The sequence below is a fragment of the Aspergillus ruber genome (genome assembly GCF_000600275.1).
Source record: "Aspergillus ruber CBS 135680 unplaced genomic scaffold scaffold00016, whole genome shotgun sequence".
In the NCBI taxonomy this organism is placed as follows: domain Eukaryota; kingdom Fungi; phylum Ascomycota; class Eurotiomycetes; order Eurotiales; family Aspergillaceae; genus Aspergillus; species Aspergillus ruber.
This window is the reverse complement of record NW_024467312.1, coordinates 424,875-443,893: the sequence shown is the minus strand read 5'-3', so window position 1 is coordinate 443,893 and position 19,019 is coordinate 424,875. Positions and strand designations below refer to the sequence as shown.

At 49.9% G+C, this 19,019-nt stretch overlaps 8 protein-coding genes across 8 annotated transcripts; 3 read left to right on the top strand and 5 right to left on the bottom strand.

The window, feature by feature from the left end:
* Positions 1-5: 5 nt before the first annotated feature.
* Positions 6-1,990, top strand: EURHEDRAFT_413302 (nitrogen permease regulating protein NPR2). Its single transcript, XM_040782135.1, has 5 exons — positions 6-40; positions 100-185; positions 235-663; positions 715-851; positions 897-1,990. Exons 2-5 carry the CDS (start codon positions 143-145, stop codon positions 1,953-1,955), a joined length of 1,668 nt encoding a protein of 555 aa, XP_040638182.1. The 5' UTR covers positions 6-40; positions 100-142; the 3' UTR covers positions 1,956-1,990.
* Positions 1,991-4,542, bottom strand: EURHEDRAFT_93329 (histone acetyltransferase NGG1). The gene is made up of 3 exons (XM_040787695.1): positions 3,810-4,542; positions 3,198-3,667; positions 1,991-3,146 (listed from the first exon to the last, which is right to left on the bottom strand). The coding sequence occupies exons 1-3, from the start codon at positions 4,345-4,347 to the stop codon at positions 2,178-2,180; spliced, it is 1,977 nt and encodes a 658-aa protein (XP_040638181.1). The 5' UTR covers positions 4,348-4,542; the 3' UTR covers positions 1,991-2,177.
* A 748-nt stretch (positions 4,543-5,290) lies between these two features.
* EURHEDRAFT_93521 (uncharacterized protein) lies at positions 5,291-7,146 on the top strand. Its single transcript, XM_040787696.1, has 4 exons — positions 5,291-5,390; positions 5,521-5,598; positions 5,676-6,228; positions 6,320-7,146. The coding sequence occupies exons 2-4, from the start codon at positions 5,593-5,595 to the stop codon at positions 7,036-7,038; spliced, it is 1,278 nt and encodes a 425-aa protein (XP_040638180.1). The 5' UTR covers positions 5,291-5,390; positions 5,521-5,592; the 3' UTR covers positions 7,039-7,146.
* Positions 7,008-8,522, bottom strand: EURHEDRAFT_413298 (uncharacterized protein). The gene is made up of 2 exons (XM_040782134.1): positions 7,847-8,522; positions 7,008-7,789 (listed from the first exon to the last, which is right to left on the bottom strand). The coding sequence occupies exons 1-2, from the start codon at positions 8,230-8,232 to the stop codon at positions 7,342-7,344; spliced, it is 834 nt and encodes a 277-aa protein (XP_040638179.1). The 5' UTR covers positions 8,233-8,522; the 3' UTR covers positions 7,008-7,341.
* Positions 8,349-9,746, bottom strand: EURHEDRAFT_378367 (zinc-dependent alcohol dehydrogenase family protein; the record flags this gene model as incomplete). The annotated part of the gene is made up of 7 exons (XM_040779065.1): positions 8,349-8,542; positions 8,591-8,903; positions 8,966-9,111; positions 9,172-9,372; positions 9,434-9,518; positions 9,580-9,649; positions 9,709-9,746. The coding sequence occupies 7 exons, from the start codon at positions 9,744-9,746 to the stop codon at positions 8,349-8,351; spliced, it is 1,047 nt and encodes a 348-aa protein (XP_040638178.1).
* Positions 9,747-10,113: 367 nt separating this feature from the next.
* Positions 10,114-14,444, bottom strand: EURHEDRAFT_413295 (HECT-type E3 ubiquitin-protein ligase). The gene is made up of 3 exons (XM_040782133.1): positions 13,428-14,444; positions 11,351-13,369; positions 10,114-11,292 (listed from the first exon to the last, which is right to left on the bottom strand). The coding sequence occupies exons 1-3, from the start codon at positions 13,972-13,974 to the stop codon at positions 10,361-10,363; spliced, it is 3,498 nt and encodes a 1,165-aa protein (XP_040638177.1). The 5' UTR covers positions 13,975-14,444; the 3' UTR covers positions 10,114-10,360.
* Positions 14,445-14,820: 376 nt separating this feature from the next.
* EURHEDRAFT_403445 (60S ribosomal protein eL15) lies at positions 14,821-15,830 on the bottom strand (the record flags this gene model as incomplete). Its single annotated transcript, XM_040780216.1, has 4 exons — positions 14,821-14,961; positions 15,017-15,243; positions 15,296-15,452; positions 15,744-15,830. The coding sequence occupies 4 exons, from the start codon at positions 15,828-15,830 to the stop codon at positions 14,821-14,823; spliced, it is 612 nt and encodes a 203-aa protein (XP_040638176.1).
* Positions 15,831-17,315: 1,485 nt separating this feature from the next.
* EURHEDRAFT_403444 (cytochrome P450) lies at positions 17,316-19,017 on the top strand (the record flags this gene model as incomplete). Its single annotated transcript, XM_040780215.1, has 3 exons — positions 17,316-17,644; positions 17,704-18,818; positions 18,875-19,017. The coding sequence occupies 3 exons, from the start codon at positions 17,316-17,318 to the stop codon at positions 19,015-19,017; spliced, it is 1,587 nt and encodes a 528-aa protein (XP_040638175.1).
* Between the last annotated feature and the right edge of the window lie 2 nt (positions 19,018-19,019).

Genomic DNA, 19,019 nt, shown 5'->3' with positions numbered 1-19,019 from the left:
CAGAACCTCGCGCAATGAGCGTTACAAATGTCATAATGAAGTGAGAATGGTCCTGCTGGGCCGGCGACCATGAAATTAATATTGAAATTATTTCCATAGCTTGCGCTGGAACGATAACAGGTCTTGAGCTCGATCTCGCACCATGATCAAAGCCATTTTCTACAGCAAATTCGATACCCAGGAGGGCAAGTCAATCCATAATTCTTAAAGTTACAATTCCACTGACCCCTACAGGTCCTAAAGTCGTCCACCAAGTCCCCGACGGCGCCATTGTACCCTCTGCCGACGCACCCTCACAACCCCTCTTCCTGACCTTCTCCGATATCTCATTCTTCGTGATCCCACGCCAGGAACTCTGCGGTAACTTGATTCAAGTCTGCACGAACGGTCACCGCATTCTCGGCTATCCGATCTGTATCAAGTCGCAGCGATACGACCGCAATGAGTTCATCTTCAACTTCTGTGTGGTGCTGGCGGAGGAGGGGGATTTTAGCACGTACAAGAGCGTGGTGCAGAAATTGGCGGATTTGATGCGGGAATTGGAAGAGCAGAGTGGGTTCTTATCGAGAGATCATTCGAGGAGTGGGGAGGGGAAGGTGTATAGTCTTTGTGAAACTTTGATGGAGGATTTGAATAATTATTGTGAGAGTATGATTCCGATTGGTATGTGCCCCGGCTTTCTTGGTTTGGTTGTTGCTAACGGATGCAATACAGATGATTTAAATACGTTGAACATCAAATTGTTCCCGGTTTATCCTGCCCCTCCGCCAGTCAAGGCATGGCAGGTCCCCCTGTTCACCGTACGGTATCAAGCGTTCATGGACGAGAATTGGGATCTTACCATGCAGCGAGTATGTACTATACACTCTTATCAATGAACAGAGCTGACAACCCAGGTCGTCCCCTACATCAATGGCGTCAACAGTGTCCGCATCATTTCCATCCTCGCCGACACAGACTTCTCCCTAACCTGTCGCGCAATCAAACACCTACTTTACTACGGTTGTCTCTTACTCCTCGATATCTTTACATTCTCCGCTATCTACGCCCCGACGGCACAGTTCAGCTCCAGTATTGGCTCCGACGAGAACATGCAGCGCGAATGCGCTCGCTACGTGAACACTCTCTTCGCACCACAATTAGCACCCTCCCCAACAGCACCAGGCCAAGCACCCGCAGCCCCCTGGTCCAGCGCTCGCAGCGACATCACTGGACGGCCAAGCAGCTCAGACACCACAGCCAGTGCAACAGGCACAGTCATCACCACCGGCGGCGGACGATTCTTCGACTACGATGAAGTCTGGCCACCCATGGGCGACGACGCGCAATCGCCCAACGATCCCAACGACCCATCTACTGCAACAGAAAGCGCAATAAACAGGTTACAACTGCACCAAGTCGTTGACGGCGTCACTATCGTCGAGCTCTACGCGAGCCTAAAACAAGGCCAGAGTGTTAAACAGTGGTACGCACAGTACAGCCGGCAACTAGCATACATCGATATCCGGCGCTTCATCACATTCGGAATCATCAAGGGTTTCTTGTACCGTGTCCATAAATACGCGTATGCGACTGGGTTCCCGAAACACTCTCATCACCATAACCACCACCACCATCCCCCCGGCACAGGCTCCAATAGCGGCTTCTCATCTCGAGGCCCAGGAACAGGCGCGAACACACCTAGTATTTATGCCACGAGTGCAGGCGATAGCGAACCCCTCATCAGCCGACGAAGCGACGAGTACCAATACGGGACTTCTGCGCAGGGGAATCGGAGTTTCACATACGAGGACGGTGAAGAGGAGGAAGATTTTATCGACGATAAGAGTTTATCGAGATATTTGGATGGGATGCATTGTTTTGATCAAATTTGTACGGAGCTGGAGGTTAGTGAGAAGGTGTTGATGGCGAGGTTGAAGAGGTATCCTGGGGAGGTGTTGGTTATACATCGGTAGTTTTATGTAGTTATTGAGATACCCTGATTCTTTTGAATAGATGGTTTGTATTGCCTGAGTGTATAAACCGTATAAAGTATGGTATTTAAGAGAGATAACCACCAACGCCATCGCCAATCCATTCCCGTCTTGTATACTCCGTTTATCATATCCATCGTCAAAGTAAAGGGAAAAAAATCTGTACACGAAAAAAAGGCAAATATACAAAGAGATGTAACCCAACTATTCCTGCTCCTCATCCCACCCCTCAATCTCCGCCTTCTCAAACTCCGCCATAACCCCCGGCTCGAAAACAGTCTCCCCCTTCCCAGGAACACTCGTCTTACAATCCTGGAAAACAGGCCCAATACAATCCTCCCACCGCTTTCTCCGATCCATAAGTGTCCGCGCAGCGTCGCCGATTGCAGGACGCGCGGCGCCGATGTGCGCGCCACCGGCACCAGGCCGGTTCTTGGCCTGAGAGCCCTTTTTGCTCTTGCCGAGTGTGCGGCTGCGCTTGAGGTATGCTTGCTGGACTTGGGTGTCGAGGTCGTCGTGGATGGTTGTGTATTCTTGGTGGGCCATGCGTTCGCGGGCGATGTCGAGGATGCGGGCTTTGCGGGCGTTGTTGATTGTGATTTGTTTTTTGAGTTCGGACTGGAGGAGGCGGAGGCGTTGGGCTATGTCGTCGTCGTAGTGGGCGTCGTAGTCGGGGTTGTCATCGGGGCCGATGAAGCCTACATGGCGTAGTTCTGCTTTGAGGCGTTCGTCGAGCTGGGCGTGGTCTAGTTTTGCTGCGGGGACTTTGAAGCCTGTAGGTGATGCATCAGGGAAGGAGGTTGCGGAGGGTAAGGGTTTGTTTTCTGATTGTTCAGGGGCTGGGTTATCGAGCTCCATTGAATCGCCACCATTCAGCGCGCCATTGGTGGAGGGCTCCCCGTTGACGGTGCCATTTGTAAGATTTTCTTCGGCGGGAGCACGATGCTCATGTCGTAGAAGGGAATAAAGACGGCTGACCATAGGGCCAACTGATACCTGGTCGGTTTCCGCAGTCTCATCTGTAACTTGGTCGATGCTGCCACGGCCCTGGTTCAGCGGGAGGCTATCGCCATTGGTCCTGTCGATGTTCATCGATCCATCTTCTTCGGACCAAATATCCTTATAGTGCTTCTTTCCACGTGGGGGCATGATAAACGGAGTGACACGGTCACCCTGTTTGATTGTTAGCCTCAAATGTGCGCAAAAGCAGGACAAGCTGATTACCTTCTCCTTGAGCCAAGCAATATCCTCTTCCATCAGTGGGCGCACAAAAGGTTCTATATACGCCTGGAAGGTGTTCGCGCTGACTTGGTTGGCAGGCTTAGCATTGCTGAAATCCTTATCCGGCGGGGTACCAGCCATCAGATGGCTCAAATCACTCCGTGGGAATACAGCAACCGAATATATCTCTTTCTTCGCATCATCTGGCATCTCAGGTGTTACGTCGCGGATATGGTATATAGTGGGATCGTCGAATTTGATGGGATTTGAACCGAAGACCTGAACCTGAGGGACTGTCGGTGCCGGCTCGCGTTGATGTGACTCTACGCTATGCTCAGAGCCAGGCGAGCCAGCTTCCGCAGGGACATCCGTGGTGGTTGTCGCAGCATTGTCAGGGGATGTTCGTGAAGCAGGAGAAAGAGGGGAGCCTTCTGAAGCCGCATTTTTAGATTTCTTCGAGGTCGGAGAAGCCGCTGTAGTAGAAGGTTAGCATTTTGTATAAATAATAGAACGAAATTCGAGAATAAAAATGCGTCTGAATAGAGAGTCCAGGACAATATGATGAGCAGGGATAGCAGAGTGGACACAAATGTAAACACAAGGTAAACTCACCACCTTCAATCTTCGTCTCAGCACCATCTTGCCGAGTCACCTCGTGCGCACCATGATTTAATGGGCGCTCTTCCTTAGTACTTCCTCCACGCTCCTTTCGCTTCTTTAATTTCCCGCCTTTTATCGGTAAATCCTCATCTTCATCCACCTCACGCTTCATCCTTGTACGTTCTCCAGTATCGCGATCCATCGATTCGGGTTCTTCCGGCACATCTTTTCGCTTCTGAGACAGTTCTCGAATACCAGCATTGCACACATCTCCACGAGTGTCGGCCATTTGTGCGAGATTTTTGAGTTCTTCCACCAAGGATTCTAGCGACTTGGAGTCGGGGATGGGGCCGACTCCACCCATCCGCTCGAGGATCTCCGCATATTGCGACGAAGGTATGAGTAACTTGGAAAGGTCGCTGTCGAGGTAATAGCTAGGTGCAGGGACCGATGCGGTAGGGCCAGCGCTAAAACTGGAGCTTGGGGTAGTGTTGCGACTTCGCGAAGGACGAACTTCGCGACCTTTGCCTTTACCTTTAGTCGCGGGCGCCATTATGAGGGTCGGTTACGGATGGGAGGGAAAAGGGACGGAAAGTTATCCGAAGGCAATTCGAAGGCACGGGTGGAGTCGAGAAACAAAGAGCTTTAATGAAGGAGTGATGTGTTGTGGAACGGTCGAGATCACAGGCACATGGTGTAGAAACAGGGAGCGAAGGCAATATATCCCTTATTCAGGGAGGAATGAGGGAGGATGTCAAAAATTAGAGCTGCAGCATCCAGTACAGGTACAGGTTACAGCTGTGCACAGGATGGACTTGATCAGAGAGTGTATGCGACTCGAGGTCGAAGCCAAAGTTGGCCCAAAGAGGAAGAGAGGAGTTGGTGATAAGTGCACGTGACATCACGTGACGGTGTGAATATGGGGTACATTTCTTTGTTTGTTTCAACACAACCCTGGGAATTTGTCAATAAAGAATAGCAGATCTAGAAGCTGGCCTCGTGAGGATAGTGTGGTATGACTATATTGAGTGCCTCTAATCTCACTGAAGAAACCCATACTAACCCCTGTAGACCTCCGTACGGCGAGTTTGATACGGCTAGGACTGCATGCATTGCAATATATCATATCATATCATATCCAGGGGCATATACTACTGTTCTTCTTGCTATGCTCGACCGGATTCAGCCGTGGCATGCTGAAAACGTCAGTCTTTTGGCTCCCTCTGCGAACGGCACTCTCCTTTCGGACACAACCATGCATTGTGTGATCCCCTTGCGGTGCGAACAAGGGCTTCGTGCCAGCTTGATTCCCCTATCCGTGTGACGTCCAGAGACGGTTGCGTCCTGTCCACCAGGCATTCTCTTTCTTCCTCTTCTTCTTTCTTCGACGGTTCTTCCTTTTCAAGGTGTTGCATTCCTCCCGAGTTTCTAGGTATGGAAGCAGTGGTCATGCTGGGTTTCAGCTTATCGCCGTTGGAGATTGATGCGGCATGGCTTGCTAGCTAGAGTCTTTAATACTCTGACTCTCTCGTTACTCCTGCGAATTCAGGCAATTTTGTGTGTTTCGCTGCCTCGTTGTGGTTTCGATCATTATGTGTATGGAACCCTTCCCTGAAAGCCATGGTTTGCCTGTCATTCCATCCCTTCATCTGCTAGGGGATAACTATAATATCTATCTCTGGCTCTTTATCGATATATCTTTATCGCAGACTGACAATGGATACAGCTGCCGATTCCCTCACCACGGCGGCCACGCTCTTTGCGGGCCCTGGGTTGACGAATACAACACCCTCTACTAATGTACGTGAGTTTATTATCTCATTTCACTTTATAACATGTAGTGGACGAAGACTAACATAACGAATAAAACTCTCATTACAGAGTAGCCTGGATTTCCGTCTTGTGCTAAATGGCAACGTCCAGACGCTATCCACGCATAACGCTCCGGAAAATGACCCGATTCAAGGATTACTCTTTGTTCCCAGCCTCAACCCCAATGATCCGTGTAACGATATAGCTGCGCCATTTGTCCCTCCCAATGTCACGCGGAAAGAAGACGTCTCGCCGTTTGGAGATCACTCCATCGCCTTGGCGCCATGGATATCCGTTGAATGCACCCACTCATTTCTGAATGCTTCGCAGCATGAAGAACCTGATGCGTTGATATTTTTTTTGCCTGCTCAAGACAATAAAGAAAAGCCTCCGCCGCCAGACGATCCAACGTGGGTTCTGGGTGATAGCGACGAATGGAAAGACCGGAATGAATTTCCGGTATATGCGATCCCGGGGCCGGATGGGGCGACGCTGATGCAGAGACTATCCTGGTATTCGGGGGATGCAACTTCTACTTCTCCGCACGAAAATGGCAATAGTGCTGTTGCACCGCATCGGCACCATCATGAAAACGTGCGACTCTTTACATTCATTGACCTGGGTAAGTCGTATCCGCCACGTTCCAAATGATACACAAAACGGCAAGGGAGATATAGGCAGCTGATATGTTGTCCAACCATGCTTCTTTCTAGCCAAAAATGGTAAAAAGATGCCCAGTCTTTGGGGTTTTGTCCTTGCTATCCTCGGCACTATATTAGTCCTTAGCATGCTCCTGCTGGTCTGCTATCAAATCGTGCAGAAAAGACGTCGACGACGTCTGCGACGAAGAATCGAAGCTGGCGATGCAGATCTTGAATCCCTTGGTCTTAACCAGATGAAAGTTCCACAAGAGATCGTGGACCAGCTCCCGAAATATACCTTCCCTGATGTCAACGCGCCACCAGAAGCGCTTTTACCTGGCAACATGCACTCGCATCACACGAAGTTCTTTACCGACGGCCATGGATCAATCACTACCATTGAAGAAGAACCAGAAGACAGAGATGAGATTGATGCAGATCATGGATCTCATGTCCAACGACCACAACCTGCCACCACCACTACCACCACCGCCAACACAACCACTACAACAATAAATCAGCCAATATCAACAACACCCTCCGTAGACCGACTCAGCTATTCCCAGACCACATGCGCCATTTGTCTAGATGACTACGAGCCCGGACTGTCGATTGTACGAGAAATGCCGTGCGGGCATATCTTCGATGCACATTGCATCGACACATTCCTGACGCAGAATAGCAGTTTATGTCCGTTGTGCAAGAAGAGCGTGCTGCCGTCGGGGACGCATCCTATACCCGTGACAAATGTCATGGTTCAACGGGATTATATGCAGCGGAGGACGAACTAGTCTTCTCTCCTTGTTTATTCATGCTGATCTATTTGTAGTTATTGGTTGTGTTATGATACCCCTTCGCAATGTTATGTATCTTGTTGTATTCAAGTTGCTCTTTTATGTAATGACTCGAAGCCGATGCGAGTTAGTGTGGTATCGTAGTCGGCAGAGCAACCTTGCTCTGTACGGGACCTGTCCCGGTCGTCCTGTCTGGCCTGACCTGGCCAGTAGATGGAAAAAAAAAGAAAAAAAAGAAAAGGGGGTGGGTTTAACACAGCTCTGCAAACCCTCCCAAACCAGCATGTCCCTGGAAGACAATCAAGCAAACTTATCGTGCTTTCCCTTAACCCGAACATCCAACACCTCCTCATGAAAATTTCCTTCCTTCCTCGCCTTCCTCAACCTTTTCACATCCGAATCCTCCAACCTCCTCCCCACGATCCCCTCCAACTCTTTCTGACTAATCTTCTCCATCGCCTTACTCTCCTTGTTCGCTTTGATGCGTGGCTTAAAACGCGCCTGCATACGGATGCGGATCGTCGTTTCGAAGGAGAGCGTCGTCGTGTCGCCGCGGATATCGATGCCACCACCCTTATGTCCGGAGTCGCTTTCGGTAATTGAGAGAAAGGATTCTTTGTCGCCACCGTGGGTTTGCAGCGCGAATGTACCGGGGAGATCGGGTGAGGGGATGACGAGGAAGGATTCGCGGTGGGAGATGGCGGAGGATGTTGCGCTGGGGATGCCGTGAGTGTCGCAGCTTAGGTATCTGCCTTCGTTAGTCCCATTTCACATATATTCAAGAGTAGACAAGTAAAGTACGAACTTCCCATGGTGTCCCTTGAAACTAAAGCCCTCCGTCCCTGCGACTCTTGTCGCGACCCAGACCTGTCGCACGTCATGCGGTTCCGCCGTCGCCGGATTGCCCTCAATTAGATTCTCCAGTTCACTCGCAAACACCTTTCCATTCGTGTCGCTAGCGACGCATGTAGGCTTTTCAGAGGGTAAAATGAGGACAATCGGACCGGCGAGGTCAGAGGGTGTATCTGCTGAGACCCAGCTTTGGTCTTCTGTGTCTTCTTCCGCGTCCTCGGCGGCTTGTTCAGAGTCTTTGGCGATTTTGGGGGGTTTGGGCGTGGAGATGGAGGAGTCGTCAGTGCGGTGCTTGCGCTTTTTGGGCTTATCGCCTTTGAAGGTTAGTGGTTTGACCATTTTGTCTAATTGGTGGTGGCGGATGTACTGTGCTAGTGAAGTGGACGGAGACGGAGACGGAGACGGTGATATCAACGGAGATCTGTGTCTTAACCCCAACTAAATAATCAGACTAATTAATCAAACACAATCGCAGCCTTAATGGCACTCTTATTCTTCATCGCCTCCAAACAATCCTCCCACTCTTCGATCTTGAAGACCTTATTCACAATCCCCTTCACCTTGACCTTCCCCGAATCCAAATAATCAATTGCCGCCGGGAACTTGTTCATCTCGGAGAAGCTGCCCACGATCGTGATTTCATCACCAACTTTCCTCATCAGCATACCCAATCTCGAAAAGGGGGGAGAGAACGTACAGATCTTACTAGGCTTCCAAGCAACCCCCTCACTTTCCTTATAAACCCCATAAACAACCAACTTGCCACCACGCCGCACATAGTTAATCGCATCTTCAAGGATCTTAACACTCCCCGTCGCCTCAACCACGATGTCAAATCCATACGGATTATTGGCTTTTAGCTGCTCGAACTGCGCGCTAGGGTTTTCGCGTGAGAGCGCGATATACTCGTCTCCGGCGTCAAGTGATTTAGCCAGATCCATTTTCAGACCTTCGGGGGCTGCGACGACGACGCGGCAACCGCCGTTCAGGCGGAGAAGTTGGGCGAGGATCTATTTATCTCGGTCATTATTACGACTATAGAGAGGAGGGGAGAGGGGCAAGGGAGGCATACCAGGCCAGTTGGTCCAGCTCCAAACAAGAGCACCGACGAACCCATCTTCGGCGCAATTTTATCCAATCCGTGCGCCGCGCAAGAAGCAGGTTCCAGCAACGTCGCATCAACGTCAGACAAGTTCTTGAACTTGAACACCCGCGCAGCTGCCAGTCCCCAGTCAGTTGTCACTCAGACCAACCCCCAGGGACAGAAGTGAGGCCTACCAGGATAAGCACAATACTCCGCAAACCCCCCATCTATATTAACCCCATGCGCCTGGAACTTCTCACAGAACAACTCCTCTCCTCGTCGGCAATAAAAGCACACGCCGCATAGCTCGGAATTATCAGCAACAACCCTGTCTCCGATTTCGAAGTTTGTTACGTTGGGACCGAGGGCGGCGACTTCGCCGACTGTTTCGTGGCCTGTTCGCATTTGTTAAAATGTCCCCTTTGGGAAATTTGCAGAGGGAATGGTAAGGATTACCAGGGATCACGGGGAACTTGGCGATGAATTCACCCTCGTGGATGTGCAGGTCTGTGCCGCAGACGCCGCAGGCTTTGACTTTGATCTGTGCAAACATACTGTTAGCCCTATCTGTGTCCACACATTTCTGGAAGAAAAAGACACACCAAAATATCATTCTCACGAAGCGAAGGGAGAGGAGTTTCGACTATACTATGCACTTCTGGCTTCTCGTACCTGTAACTGTCAGTCACATCTGTACTGGCCAAGACTAACTACGCGGGCAGACAACGTACTTGAGAGCCTTCATAGTCCGAGGAAGATCCGCCGCCATACTTGCTAGCCAATTGTCCCTGTCAAAAGACAAATTGCTAGATGAAACGGAAAAATTGATTGTTTATTGCGATCCAAAGAACAAGATATATAATCTAGGTAGGGAGCCTAAAGCCTATAAATAATCACTATAACCCCAGTCACGATGGAAACAACTGGATACTTTCCTTGCATCGATACTAAGATATGACTCCGTGTACTCCGTGTTGTGTACTGTGTACAAGCTGTACTCTGTATCGTATACCCATACTCCATTCGCGGCGCTCTATACTCCGGAGCCGCTATACACAAACAAGTAGACAGACGGGATAATAACCTCATGTGATCAATTGATCCCCACAATGGAAAGCCCCGGAATTGAAAAGAATGGCATGATGTGTTTATTTCTGAGAGTAGAATTATAGAACCGTCAAATGCAATATACATCGTACCTTTCGCCTTGTCTCGGATTGCCGATAATTCGTCATCCCGCCCGAGTTACATGCATTCATGCATTAGGGCCGACCCGAGAGACATCGCAAAACAAAAACCATGCAAACCGGGCGCCGTATCATACAACTTCATACTTTGAATAATAATGTAATTCCCTCATCGCTATCGTCGGCTAGTAATACATCACTTCAGTCCAAATCCCTCACTGTAAATTACTGCTTCCCACAGTATCCGCTCCAGCTTCTCCCGCGTGGAATACCGGTACAACCCCAGCATATTGAAACATGTTCGTGCCACCGGATACCGGGCCGAATCTTCTCCCAGACACACCAGTCGGATGTTTAAACTTGTCGCTCCCATCGCCGGGATTCGGTCACTGCCCGTGATGAATGATAGGAGTTTCCGTTGCGCGGACGGTTGCGTGTGTTCAAAAAATCCCCAAAACCATTGCACCACTGGCTCTGATTCCGGTTGTTTTGCCGGCCAGTTATCGTATGTGGCAACAGCCCGAAGTGAAGTCACATCTAAGGGTTCTTCTGACCCACGCACCAAAAGTTCAATCTCCTCGGGCCGGAAGAGGGAGAGCGCATTTCCCCCGCAGACCGTAAAGAATCCGCGCCGGAAAGGCTGAAATTGTCGAGTCACAGCGGTGTCAAGAAGATACTGCACGTAGAGGTCTACAAACTCCCGCCGATTCGCATTGGTCACCGGCCGCTTCTCGCCTCCAGGGCAGAGAGGGACCTCGACGGCTTCCCCGTAGCGGTCAACCTGCGCGACAAAGTCGTGGCAAAACGTCTCGGCCACATCGCCTTCGAAATCCAACAAAGAGCGAAGACCCCTCGCCAGAGCTGGCCGATATTCTGCTAGATCATCTAACGTACACTTATAGCTGGACCGGGATGGCGTTGAAGTCGGCGGTGGGTTTGTTCCGCTTGGTTGCGGGGCACCTGCCAAAAGCCTCTTAAAAGCGAATGGCGGGAGGGGAACATCCAGAATAGTCGAGTTGTAGATGGCCAGTCCCAGCAACACACCGACCAAGAAGAATTGCTCGGACGATTCGAAGCAACACGGGTTGAAGTAGCAGTACTTGGAGTCCTCATCATAAATGAAGAGCCCTATCACCGTGTCAGTGACAACATATCCCAAGGGAAAGATATCAAACAAAAAGCGTACCATGGTTAGGGTCAAACACCTCCCGGACCAAAAGTAAAAACCATTCCTTACGGAGACCTCCAGCATCCACGCCTTCCTCACCAATGAATTCAATCCGCAGTCCCTTCTTCACCTCCTCTTGAGCTGACCATACGACCTCACTGACACTGCGAAGACTGTCTTCTACCAGACAGTCCCGTCGTACCTTCAGTACTAGAAATTGACTGACGGCTTTTCGGCTCAAAATGCTATTAAAGAAGGCCTCGCGCGCTTTTACCTCCATTTGGCGACGTGCATCATACTCCATGATGTGAATCTTAGCCCAGATGCTGAGGAAAAACGGATACTGGCAGAACGAGAACTTAGACATTTTGGTCTCCCAAGCCTCAAAGTCTGCCACCAAATCAGAGTAGTCCAGTAGTGTATTGTAGAATGAACTGATGGGAATCATATGGCCACGACGACTGGGTTGATTTTTGCTTGCACTATCCGCATCTTGATTTTCAGGCCTTCGATGCGTGTGGTTCGCTGTAAACAGTAACGACATAATCCGGGCTGCCACTCGAATTTGCCAATCATCCCCATACAGCATTGGTTGGTCTTTTTTATCGTTTCCTGACTTGTTCTGGTTTCTCCCATTGATTGCAGCGTGCAGTTCCGCTGGCGTATTTCCATTGGGACTGGAGAAGCTGGGGATCAAACTGTTGTTATCGTTCTTCACAGACTCACTGCGCTTACGTCCGTGTTGACGGGTTAAGCGGTATGTGACAAAACTGCCTATGAGCTCGACAATTTTCTCAAACTGTTCCACCGAGAAACGTGAGAACCATGAGACCAAATAATGGTGACAATCATTGGGTAGATTGGCCATCAAGCCCAATATCCGCTTTACGATACCTGAATGCTGACCAGGGCCCCGGCTCCGATGCCTGGATGGGTCTTCATTAGAAGACTGTTTCAGATCAGGAGACCCTAGCCTTTGGGGATCTTTGCTGCTAGACGGTCTCCGTTCACCCCTGTAGGAGGTAGGCCCAGATGATGATGTGGATGGGTGTAACAGGGGATTGGCCAAAAGTATGAGCAAGACTCGGGTCTCATCCGCCTTCTTCAATGGTCGACGTGGTCGTTTAAGAAGATTCTCTGTGGCCTTGAGTAAGGTCCTTTGCAGATGGTATCGTGCTTCCGAGACTTCCCGTTCGACAAAGGCCAGATCCATGGATTCCCACCTCTTCTTCCTCAAGACATCGTCCTCTGTTTCCGTCGGCTCCATTGCCGACCACTGCTCTACCCATAACATTCCGGCCGTCATGATCAAGTGGTACCATTGTGAAACTTCCGCCCAATTGATTCGAGGAGTCCTGGAGCTAACCAGTCGATACGGGCTGGACTTCTCTTTCGAATGTGCATTAGCTCGAGCAATATTATGCATCCACCAAGACGAATTCTCTGCCAAATCCCCAACGAGAAGCGTCTTTGCATCAGGCTCAAACGCTGTCTGAGCTTGGGGAGGATTTGGAACAGTGCTCGAATCGGTAACTGGCTTTGCGAAGCCGCTTTCACCAATTGGCCGCGAAAGTGATGGCGGTGGTTGTGATGGCAATGTGATAAAGGATGCGTTTAGACAGTCGCAGCCTTTGAACGAAGTGATAATGTAATCCTCGAGTGGCTTAAAAATCGATGGGTGGCTCATGTGGTCTTTGGCGTCTCGCGAGCGATCTGGTTTCGATGTACTTTGCACATCTGAGTTGGAACGACCTCGTGGTTGAGAGTCCCCGTGGTTAGAGAATGGGGACAGATAGGAGGTTGGATAGCTAGATCCGTGCGTCCCATCCTTGGGTTTTACCGACACATTACTAGTGAGTCCTCGGGGGCGAGTTGGACCAGGTTCCCGACTTGGTGACTGCCGTCTATCGAACAAAGGTCTGCCGTTCATAATCCCAATCGGAGGTGCCCTCGCCTCAGGCTCCAGAATCCGCCGAAGATAACTCGAGACGCAGTTGTCGATGATGCCTTTCGTTCGATCATTAGACAACGGAAGTGCTAAATAGAGAAACAGATCAGCCTATTAACCAAGATGTGAGATAACAACGTAGTTTACCTTTCCTAGAAACAGCCGGTTTCCCATCCTTCCCAGGACCAGCATCGCCCGACTCCTTGTACGGCTCAAGGTCATTCACCATCAAACATTCCGTGCACCGAAACGTCTTAAGGTTATTCGGCCACCGCACTGTCGTACTACATGTCATGCATCTTCCCGTGATCAACTCCCCCCCACCAGGCGGTGGACGAGGCAGCGGTTTCCGGGGACTCGAAGAAAGCGGAACCGGCGTAAAGGTAACCTCGTCATCGTCGTCAGAATCCAAAAAGTCCTTTGTCGAGATCGATTGGTTGCGCCGTTTGGTTAACCCCGAGAAGGGGTTATGGTTGAAGGGATGGCTTATCGAACGGGAATGGCCTCGTTGATGCGGCGGGGAAGCAAGCGGGCTTGTGCCATGGCTGGTGTTTGCTGCAGACGATGGTAGAATAGGGATGTCCTGAGTTATCTCACGTGGTGCACTCATGGCAGGATTCGTGGCAGAGGAAGTCGATGAGGAGGGGAGACGGTTGGAGGGGGTGGTGACATTACGCGCGAACGACGACGGCATCGGGACGCATTTGCTGCCCGGACCAAAGGGATGTAGGTATGTCTATCGAGTCGTCGTACGGGAGGATGGGTATATGCAGAAGGCTGGTAGTATATTGTAATGAAAGTGGTGAAGAAAAGAAGTGGGTGTCTGGAATTCTGCAGGTTATAAGGCAGACAAGTTGTAGATCAGGTGGACGATAACCGATTCCTGCCAGAGGAATGACCGTAATATGAAAGATCGTATAGTCTTGCTAAAAAGAATTAGGTGGCAGTGAGAGGATAAGAATCCGGAAGCACACATGGAGAGAGTAAGAGAAGTAGAGAAGATATGAATAGAGATGGATAAATGATTGATGGAGTCGAGTCCGCAACCAGCGGAAAGTGGAAACTGCAACACTGCCCGAACGGGTTAAGCGGCAGTCACTAGTAGACAATTGACAGTGATACTACTGTGCCAATCCAGGGGCAAGAATTCTAGATTCAAATTTATGGGATTGGACAATGCTTCTTTTGTTCCCATGGGACCGACTCTGGGGGCTATGGAATGCTTCAGACGTGGTCACGTGGTGCTCTACGGGCCGACCTTGATATACTACTCCGTACTCTGTACGTTGCATCCAACAGAAACCAAACTGAAAAAGAAAAGTCGTCATACTTCGTTATAATAAAACAAGATAGAGAAAAATTGGAATCCCTGTTCTTTTTTGGCTAACATCCGATTCAGAAGAATGGTTGCATTAGGCTCGCACCCTGATATCCACATGACATGATCATAGCAGCGAGTTGTGATTTGAATAGAAACACACCCTCGAAAACAAAGCTTTTCCAACGCCAACCACCGTTCCCTCGATCAGCCAGATCAAGTTTAACGGTATCTCCAGTAAGACTGGGTGTTCTGGCGCTTCCAGGTGTGACGGCGGCCGGAGCGGGTGTTGTTGAAGAGGTGGCCCTTGTTGATACCACGGGACTTCTTGCCGGTCGAGGTGAGACCACGAGCCTCGCGGTGCTGTAGATAACGTATCAGTATCATTCGATAGCAAATTTCCTGGCGAGAAACGAACCTTGTGGACGGGCTTGGCGATCCAGTTGATGCGGGCATCGCGGCGGATAGCCTTGTGCTGGGGGTCGACGAGGATAACCTCGTAGTACTTGTAGGTGGAGTCCTGGTTGATCCAGTAGGAGTTCAGGACACGCAAGTTGGCGCAGCGGCGGCCGACACGCTCCTCAGCGGTGGCACGGAGGGCGCGCTGGTACTTGAGCTGGTTGACACCCATGTTGGTAGGCTTACCTATAGGGCCATTAGTTTCTGCTACCAATTCTGGACATCTAAGGAAACATACCGTAGGTGGCACCCTTGGGCACAGGCCTCTTACGGCCACCACGGCGGACACGGGCACGGTAGACAACATAGCCCTGCTTGGCCTTGTAGCCCAGACGACGAGCCTTGTCGGGGCGAGAAGGACGGGAAGCCCGGTGGATAGCGTTCAGTTGACGGAGCTATATTGATGCACTCTCAGCAAAGTTCAACGAGTGTATAGCAAGACACAACAAGCCAGCACTCCCGCACAGGACTCGTGTGCCACAGTTTTTTCATGGACTTTAACATTTATCCGCCGGTATCGTGTTCTCTCTTTTCGGAATGATTGATAAAGCCGTCCAATAGAAAACCCCGTTCTTTTCATTCGTAATGAATGAAAATAGATCAAGAGATAGCCATGGCATAGCACACGAGCACCCGGCGGGATGTTAAGTGGTCGAGGATTAGGGGACTAGGGAAGGGCTTCTCACCTCCCAGCAACGGACACGCAGCAGAAAGCGAATCACATCGGACTGCTTCTTCTTCTGAATCTCTTCCACATATTTGAGGGCACCCATCTTGAAAAATTTAACCGTTAGCTATCTGTCCCGGTATCTCAATTCAGCCGTTCGTGACGAATTCGAATTCCTTCGCTCGCAAATCGCAATCGGTAAAACGAATGTCGCCAGTCGAACAGTACCAAGCAGCGAGGGATTTCAACGTACCTTGTCGGCGTGGCAGGTCTGTCGATTGTCGTCGTTGTCGCAGAAAAGTTGAGAGAAGAAGATCTCTTTCAACGAAGTTGTGTGTGGGACACTAAGCGATTAGGCGAGCCAATGGTCTCCACCGCCCGGCGGGTCAACCCTTGTTGCCTGAGGTCTTTTTTATATCTAAGGCATTAATTCGAAATTAGTGGAGATAAGTTTGTAACAGTACTTCTTCGCGACGCGTCCAAACACCACCTTCAACCACCCCATTGCTAATATTCTTCAATATGGTCTCATTCGGCGCAGAAACCAGCGCCGACAGAAGCCCCAACCACGAGCTTACCCCCGTCATTAGTGCTGCCATTATATCTGCCCTCGAAAAAAGAAAAATCACCCATTGAGCTCGCCAAAGAATTCAATGTCAGTCGATCAACAATCTACAGTACCAAAAAGAACCATCTTCTCCGCGAAAGCTTGGAAACTAAAAATCTGTTTGATCACCTTGAGAAACCGAGTCAATCAGCTCAGAGATATATACGTCAGACTGTTTCCGAAATCGTGCAATAAATATCGATGGAGTTGACGGCGAGCTGTCCGCATGAGGTTTCGGAGGCCGCGATGAAGCGTGTTTTGAAAGGGATTCGTCAAGATGTATAGGCCGAGAATGATGCAGCAAAGAAGAAAGCAAGCAATCAATTCAAATGATACTAAGTTTATGCAAAATGTGCATCTGATTGTCTGCCTGTGGAAGCCTAAACCAAACATCCACCGAATCCTTTTCCACGCGTGCGCCTGAGATAAACGGAGGGGTGCGGCAAAGAAACTAGAGATCTATATAAATACTATAAGACATCGTAAGGCTATTGCTGCAAAAGGGTGGCTTTGCGAATGCTCGGGATGGATTCCGACACAGTGCTCTCGCTAGCAGAAAAGCATGAGCACTTGGGGGTTGCTAAAGATTCTCCTGAAGTATGAAAAATTGTCTTTAAACTATACTAGCGACACAGGTCTAGAGTGATATCCACTACGATTTAGTTAGCTTACTTGAAACCGACAATACAGATGTATTGCCTGGGGCTCGGAATCTCCGGGGAATTTTCTCAGGGCTTAAGGAACACGATCATCTCGCTTTCTATACTTCTTGATTGCTATACCCAATCAAGATTCATGACAAGGAGTTACATCGTTGTTTCCCGTTAGAGTTCATACGTTACTATGATGGGTAATGTCATCCACTCTTATCTGCGGGGAGTCACTGGGACTGAACATTAATGTTACCTAAAGCAACACTCAGCAATAGAAATACTGCTATACCCCCCACAAGGCAGTTCTAAATTGTTCCATCTAAGGTAAAAAATGGCACTCTCCTCAATATCAGTCATAGCAGTTATTGCTGTATCCCTACTCTTCTACAAAGGCATTATATACCCCGTCCTCCTCTCCCCATTGTCAAAGATCCCAAATGCACACTGGTCTTCCCCGATAACGCCTGCGTGGATCCTATGGAAGCGGTTCAGAAGCCAGAATAACCGGACCATTCATGCAGCTCACGAACGACTGGGCCCTATTGTGAGACTGGCACCGGCAGAGATCTCAATCAACTGCGTCGATGGTGGTATCAAGTCCGTCTATACCGGCGCTTTTGAGAAGCATGAATGGTACCCCAGAGTGTTTGGGTCATTTGGGTAAGACAAGGAGAATACTCCTCCGTATCAACGGCGGTGGATGCTAATGGGCGCCATAGAACCATCAGCATGTTCACCATGACCCGAAACAAAGACCATTCATTCCGCAAGAGGATGCTGTCAAATATCTATAGCAAGTCGTTCCTTCAGTCGTCGCCGCATATGCGTCTGATCTCGGAGACCATGCTGTTTGAGCGTTTTCTGCCTCTTGTCCATGAAGCGGCAGTCTCCAACATCCCGATAGACATGCACGAGACCGGTCAGGCGCTGATAATGGACTTCGTTTCCGCGTACATATTTGGTCTAACAAATGGTACCAACTTTCTCAAAGACGAGTCTTACCGGCGTAAGATTCTCGGCCTGTATTTCTCCAGGAAGCCATATGAGTTCTATTACCAAGAGATCCCGAACCTGGTGTCTTGGTTGCGTTCTCTTGGAGTTTGTTTGATACCGAATTGGTGTGACGAAGCGAACGAAAGGCTTGATGCTTGGTGCTTAGACCTGTGTGACAAGGCAGACCAAACTGTCGGATCCACCAAATTGGAAGAAGAGCCGGTGGTCTTCAAACGGCTGAAGCAGAGTATCGCGAAGCATCTACCAGACGGGAGATACGACCCAGAGTCTCATGAAAAAAGCGCCAAGCAGCAACGCTTCGACATAGCAGCCGAGCTATATGACCAACTCACAGCTGGCTTCGAGACGAGCGCAGTCGCCCTAACATATCTCTTCTGGGAACTCAGCAAGAGACCTGATCTACAAAAGGAGTTCCGTGAAGAGCTCCTGACCCTAGAACCTAGGATTACGTATCCTCGACCTCCCACATTCACAGAGCTGCCATCGCCCAAATCTATCGACTCCTTGCCTCTCCTTGAGGCAATCATCACAGAAACGCTGCGTATTCATGCGCCGATCCCAGGAATTCAACCTCGAGTGACACCATTGCCATCCTGTACTCTGGCTGGATATGACAATATACCTCCCAACACACGCGTAAACGCACAGGCATACTCACTTCACAGGAACCCTGAAGTGTTCCCGGAGCCGGAAACGTGGGAGCCTAAGAGGTGGCTCAATGATGCTAATTCATCCGTTGATTTGGAGGAAATGAAACGGTGGTTTTGGGCCTTTGGAAGCGGCGGAAGGATGTGCGTTGGGAGTAATCTGGCTTTGCAGGGTAGGTTGTTCTGTGCTGTGACCCGAGGTGATGATTATGCTGACAATTGTCTACAGAAATGAAGTTGGCTGTTGCTGCCATTTACACCAATTTCAGCACTGTCGTGATTGACGATGAGAATATCGAAGCGACGGATGCTTACACAGTGAAGCCAAGGGGGGATAAACTGGTCCTGCGATTCATGCCCCTGTGGCATTAGAA

Excerpts from the sequence above, each read along its gene's own strand:
- EURHEDRAFT_413298 (XM_040782134.1), bottom strand. The coding sequence starts at position 8,232 with ATGGTCAAACCACTAACCTTCAAAGGCGATAAGCCCAAAAAGCGCAAG. Across the intron at positions 7,790-7,846 it reads TTCAAGGGACACCATGGGAA|ATACCTAAGCTGCGACACTC; the intron begins GTTCGTACTTTA and ends TAACGAAGGCAG.
- EURHEDRAFT_413295 (XM_040782133.1), bottom strand. The coding sequence starts at position 13,974 with ATGCCGTCGTCGTTCGCGCGTAATGTCACCACCCCCTCCAACCGTCTC. Across the intron at positions 13,370-13,427 it reads ACCGGCTGTTTCTAGGAAAG|CACTTCCGTTGTCTAATGAT; the intron begins GTAAACTACGTT and ends TTCTCTATTTAG. Across the intron at positions 11,293-11,350 it reads GGTGTTTGACCCTAACCATG|GGCTCTTCATTTATGATGAG; the intron begins GTACGCTTTTTG and ends ACACGGTGATAG.
- EURHEDRAFT_93521 (XM_040787696.1), top strand. Across the intron at positions 6,229-6,319 it reads CTTTACATTCATTGACCTGG|CCAAAAATGGTAAAAAGATG; the intron begins GTAAGTCGTATC and ends GCTTCTTTCTAG.
- EURHEDRAFT_93329 (XM_040787695.1), bottom strand. The coding sequence starts at position 4,347 with ATGGCGCCCGCGACTAAAGGTAAAGGCAAAGGTCGCGAAGTTCGTCCT. Across the intron at positions 3,668-3,809 it reads TGCTGAGACGAAGATTGAAG|CGGCTTCTCCGACCTCGAAG; the intron begins GTGGTGAGTTTA and ends CTTCTACTACAG. Across the intron at positions 3,147-3,197 it reads TTGCTTGGCTCAAGGAGAAG|GGTGACCGTGTCACTCCGTT; the intron begins GTAATCAGCTTG and ends ACAATCAAACAG.
- EURHEDRAFT_413302 (XM_040782135.1), top strand. The coding sequence starts at position 143 with ATGATCAAAGCCATTTTCTACAGCAAATTCGATACCCAGGAGG. Across the intron at positions 186-234 it reads CAAATTCGATACCCAGGAGG|GTCCTAAAGTCGTCCACCAA; the intron begins GCAAGTCAATCC and ends TGACCCCTACAG. Across the intron at positions 664-714 it reads TGAGAGTATGATTCCGATTG|ATGATTTAAATACGTTGAAC; the intron begins GTATGTGCCCCG and ends GATGCAATACAG.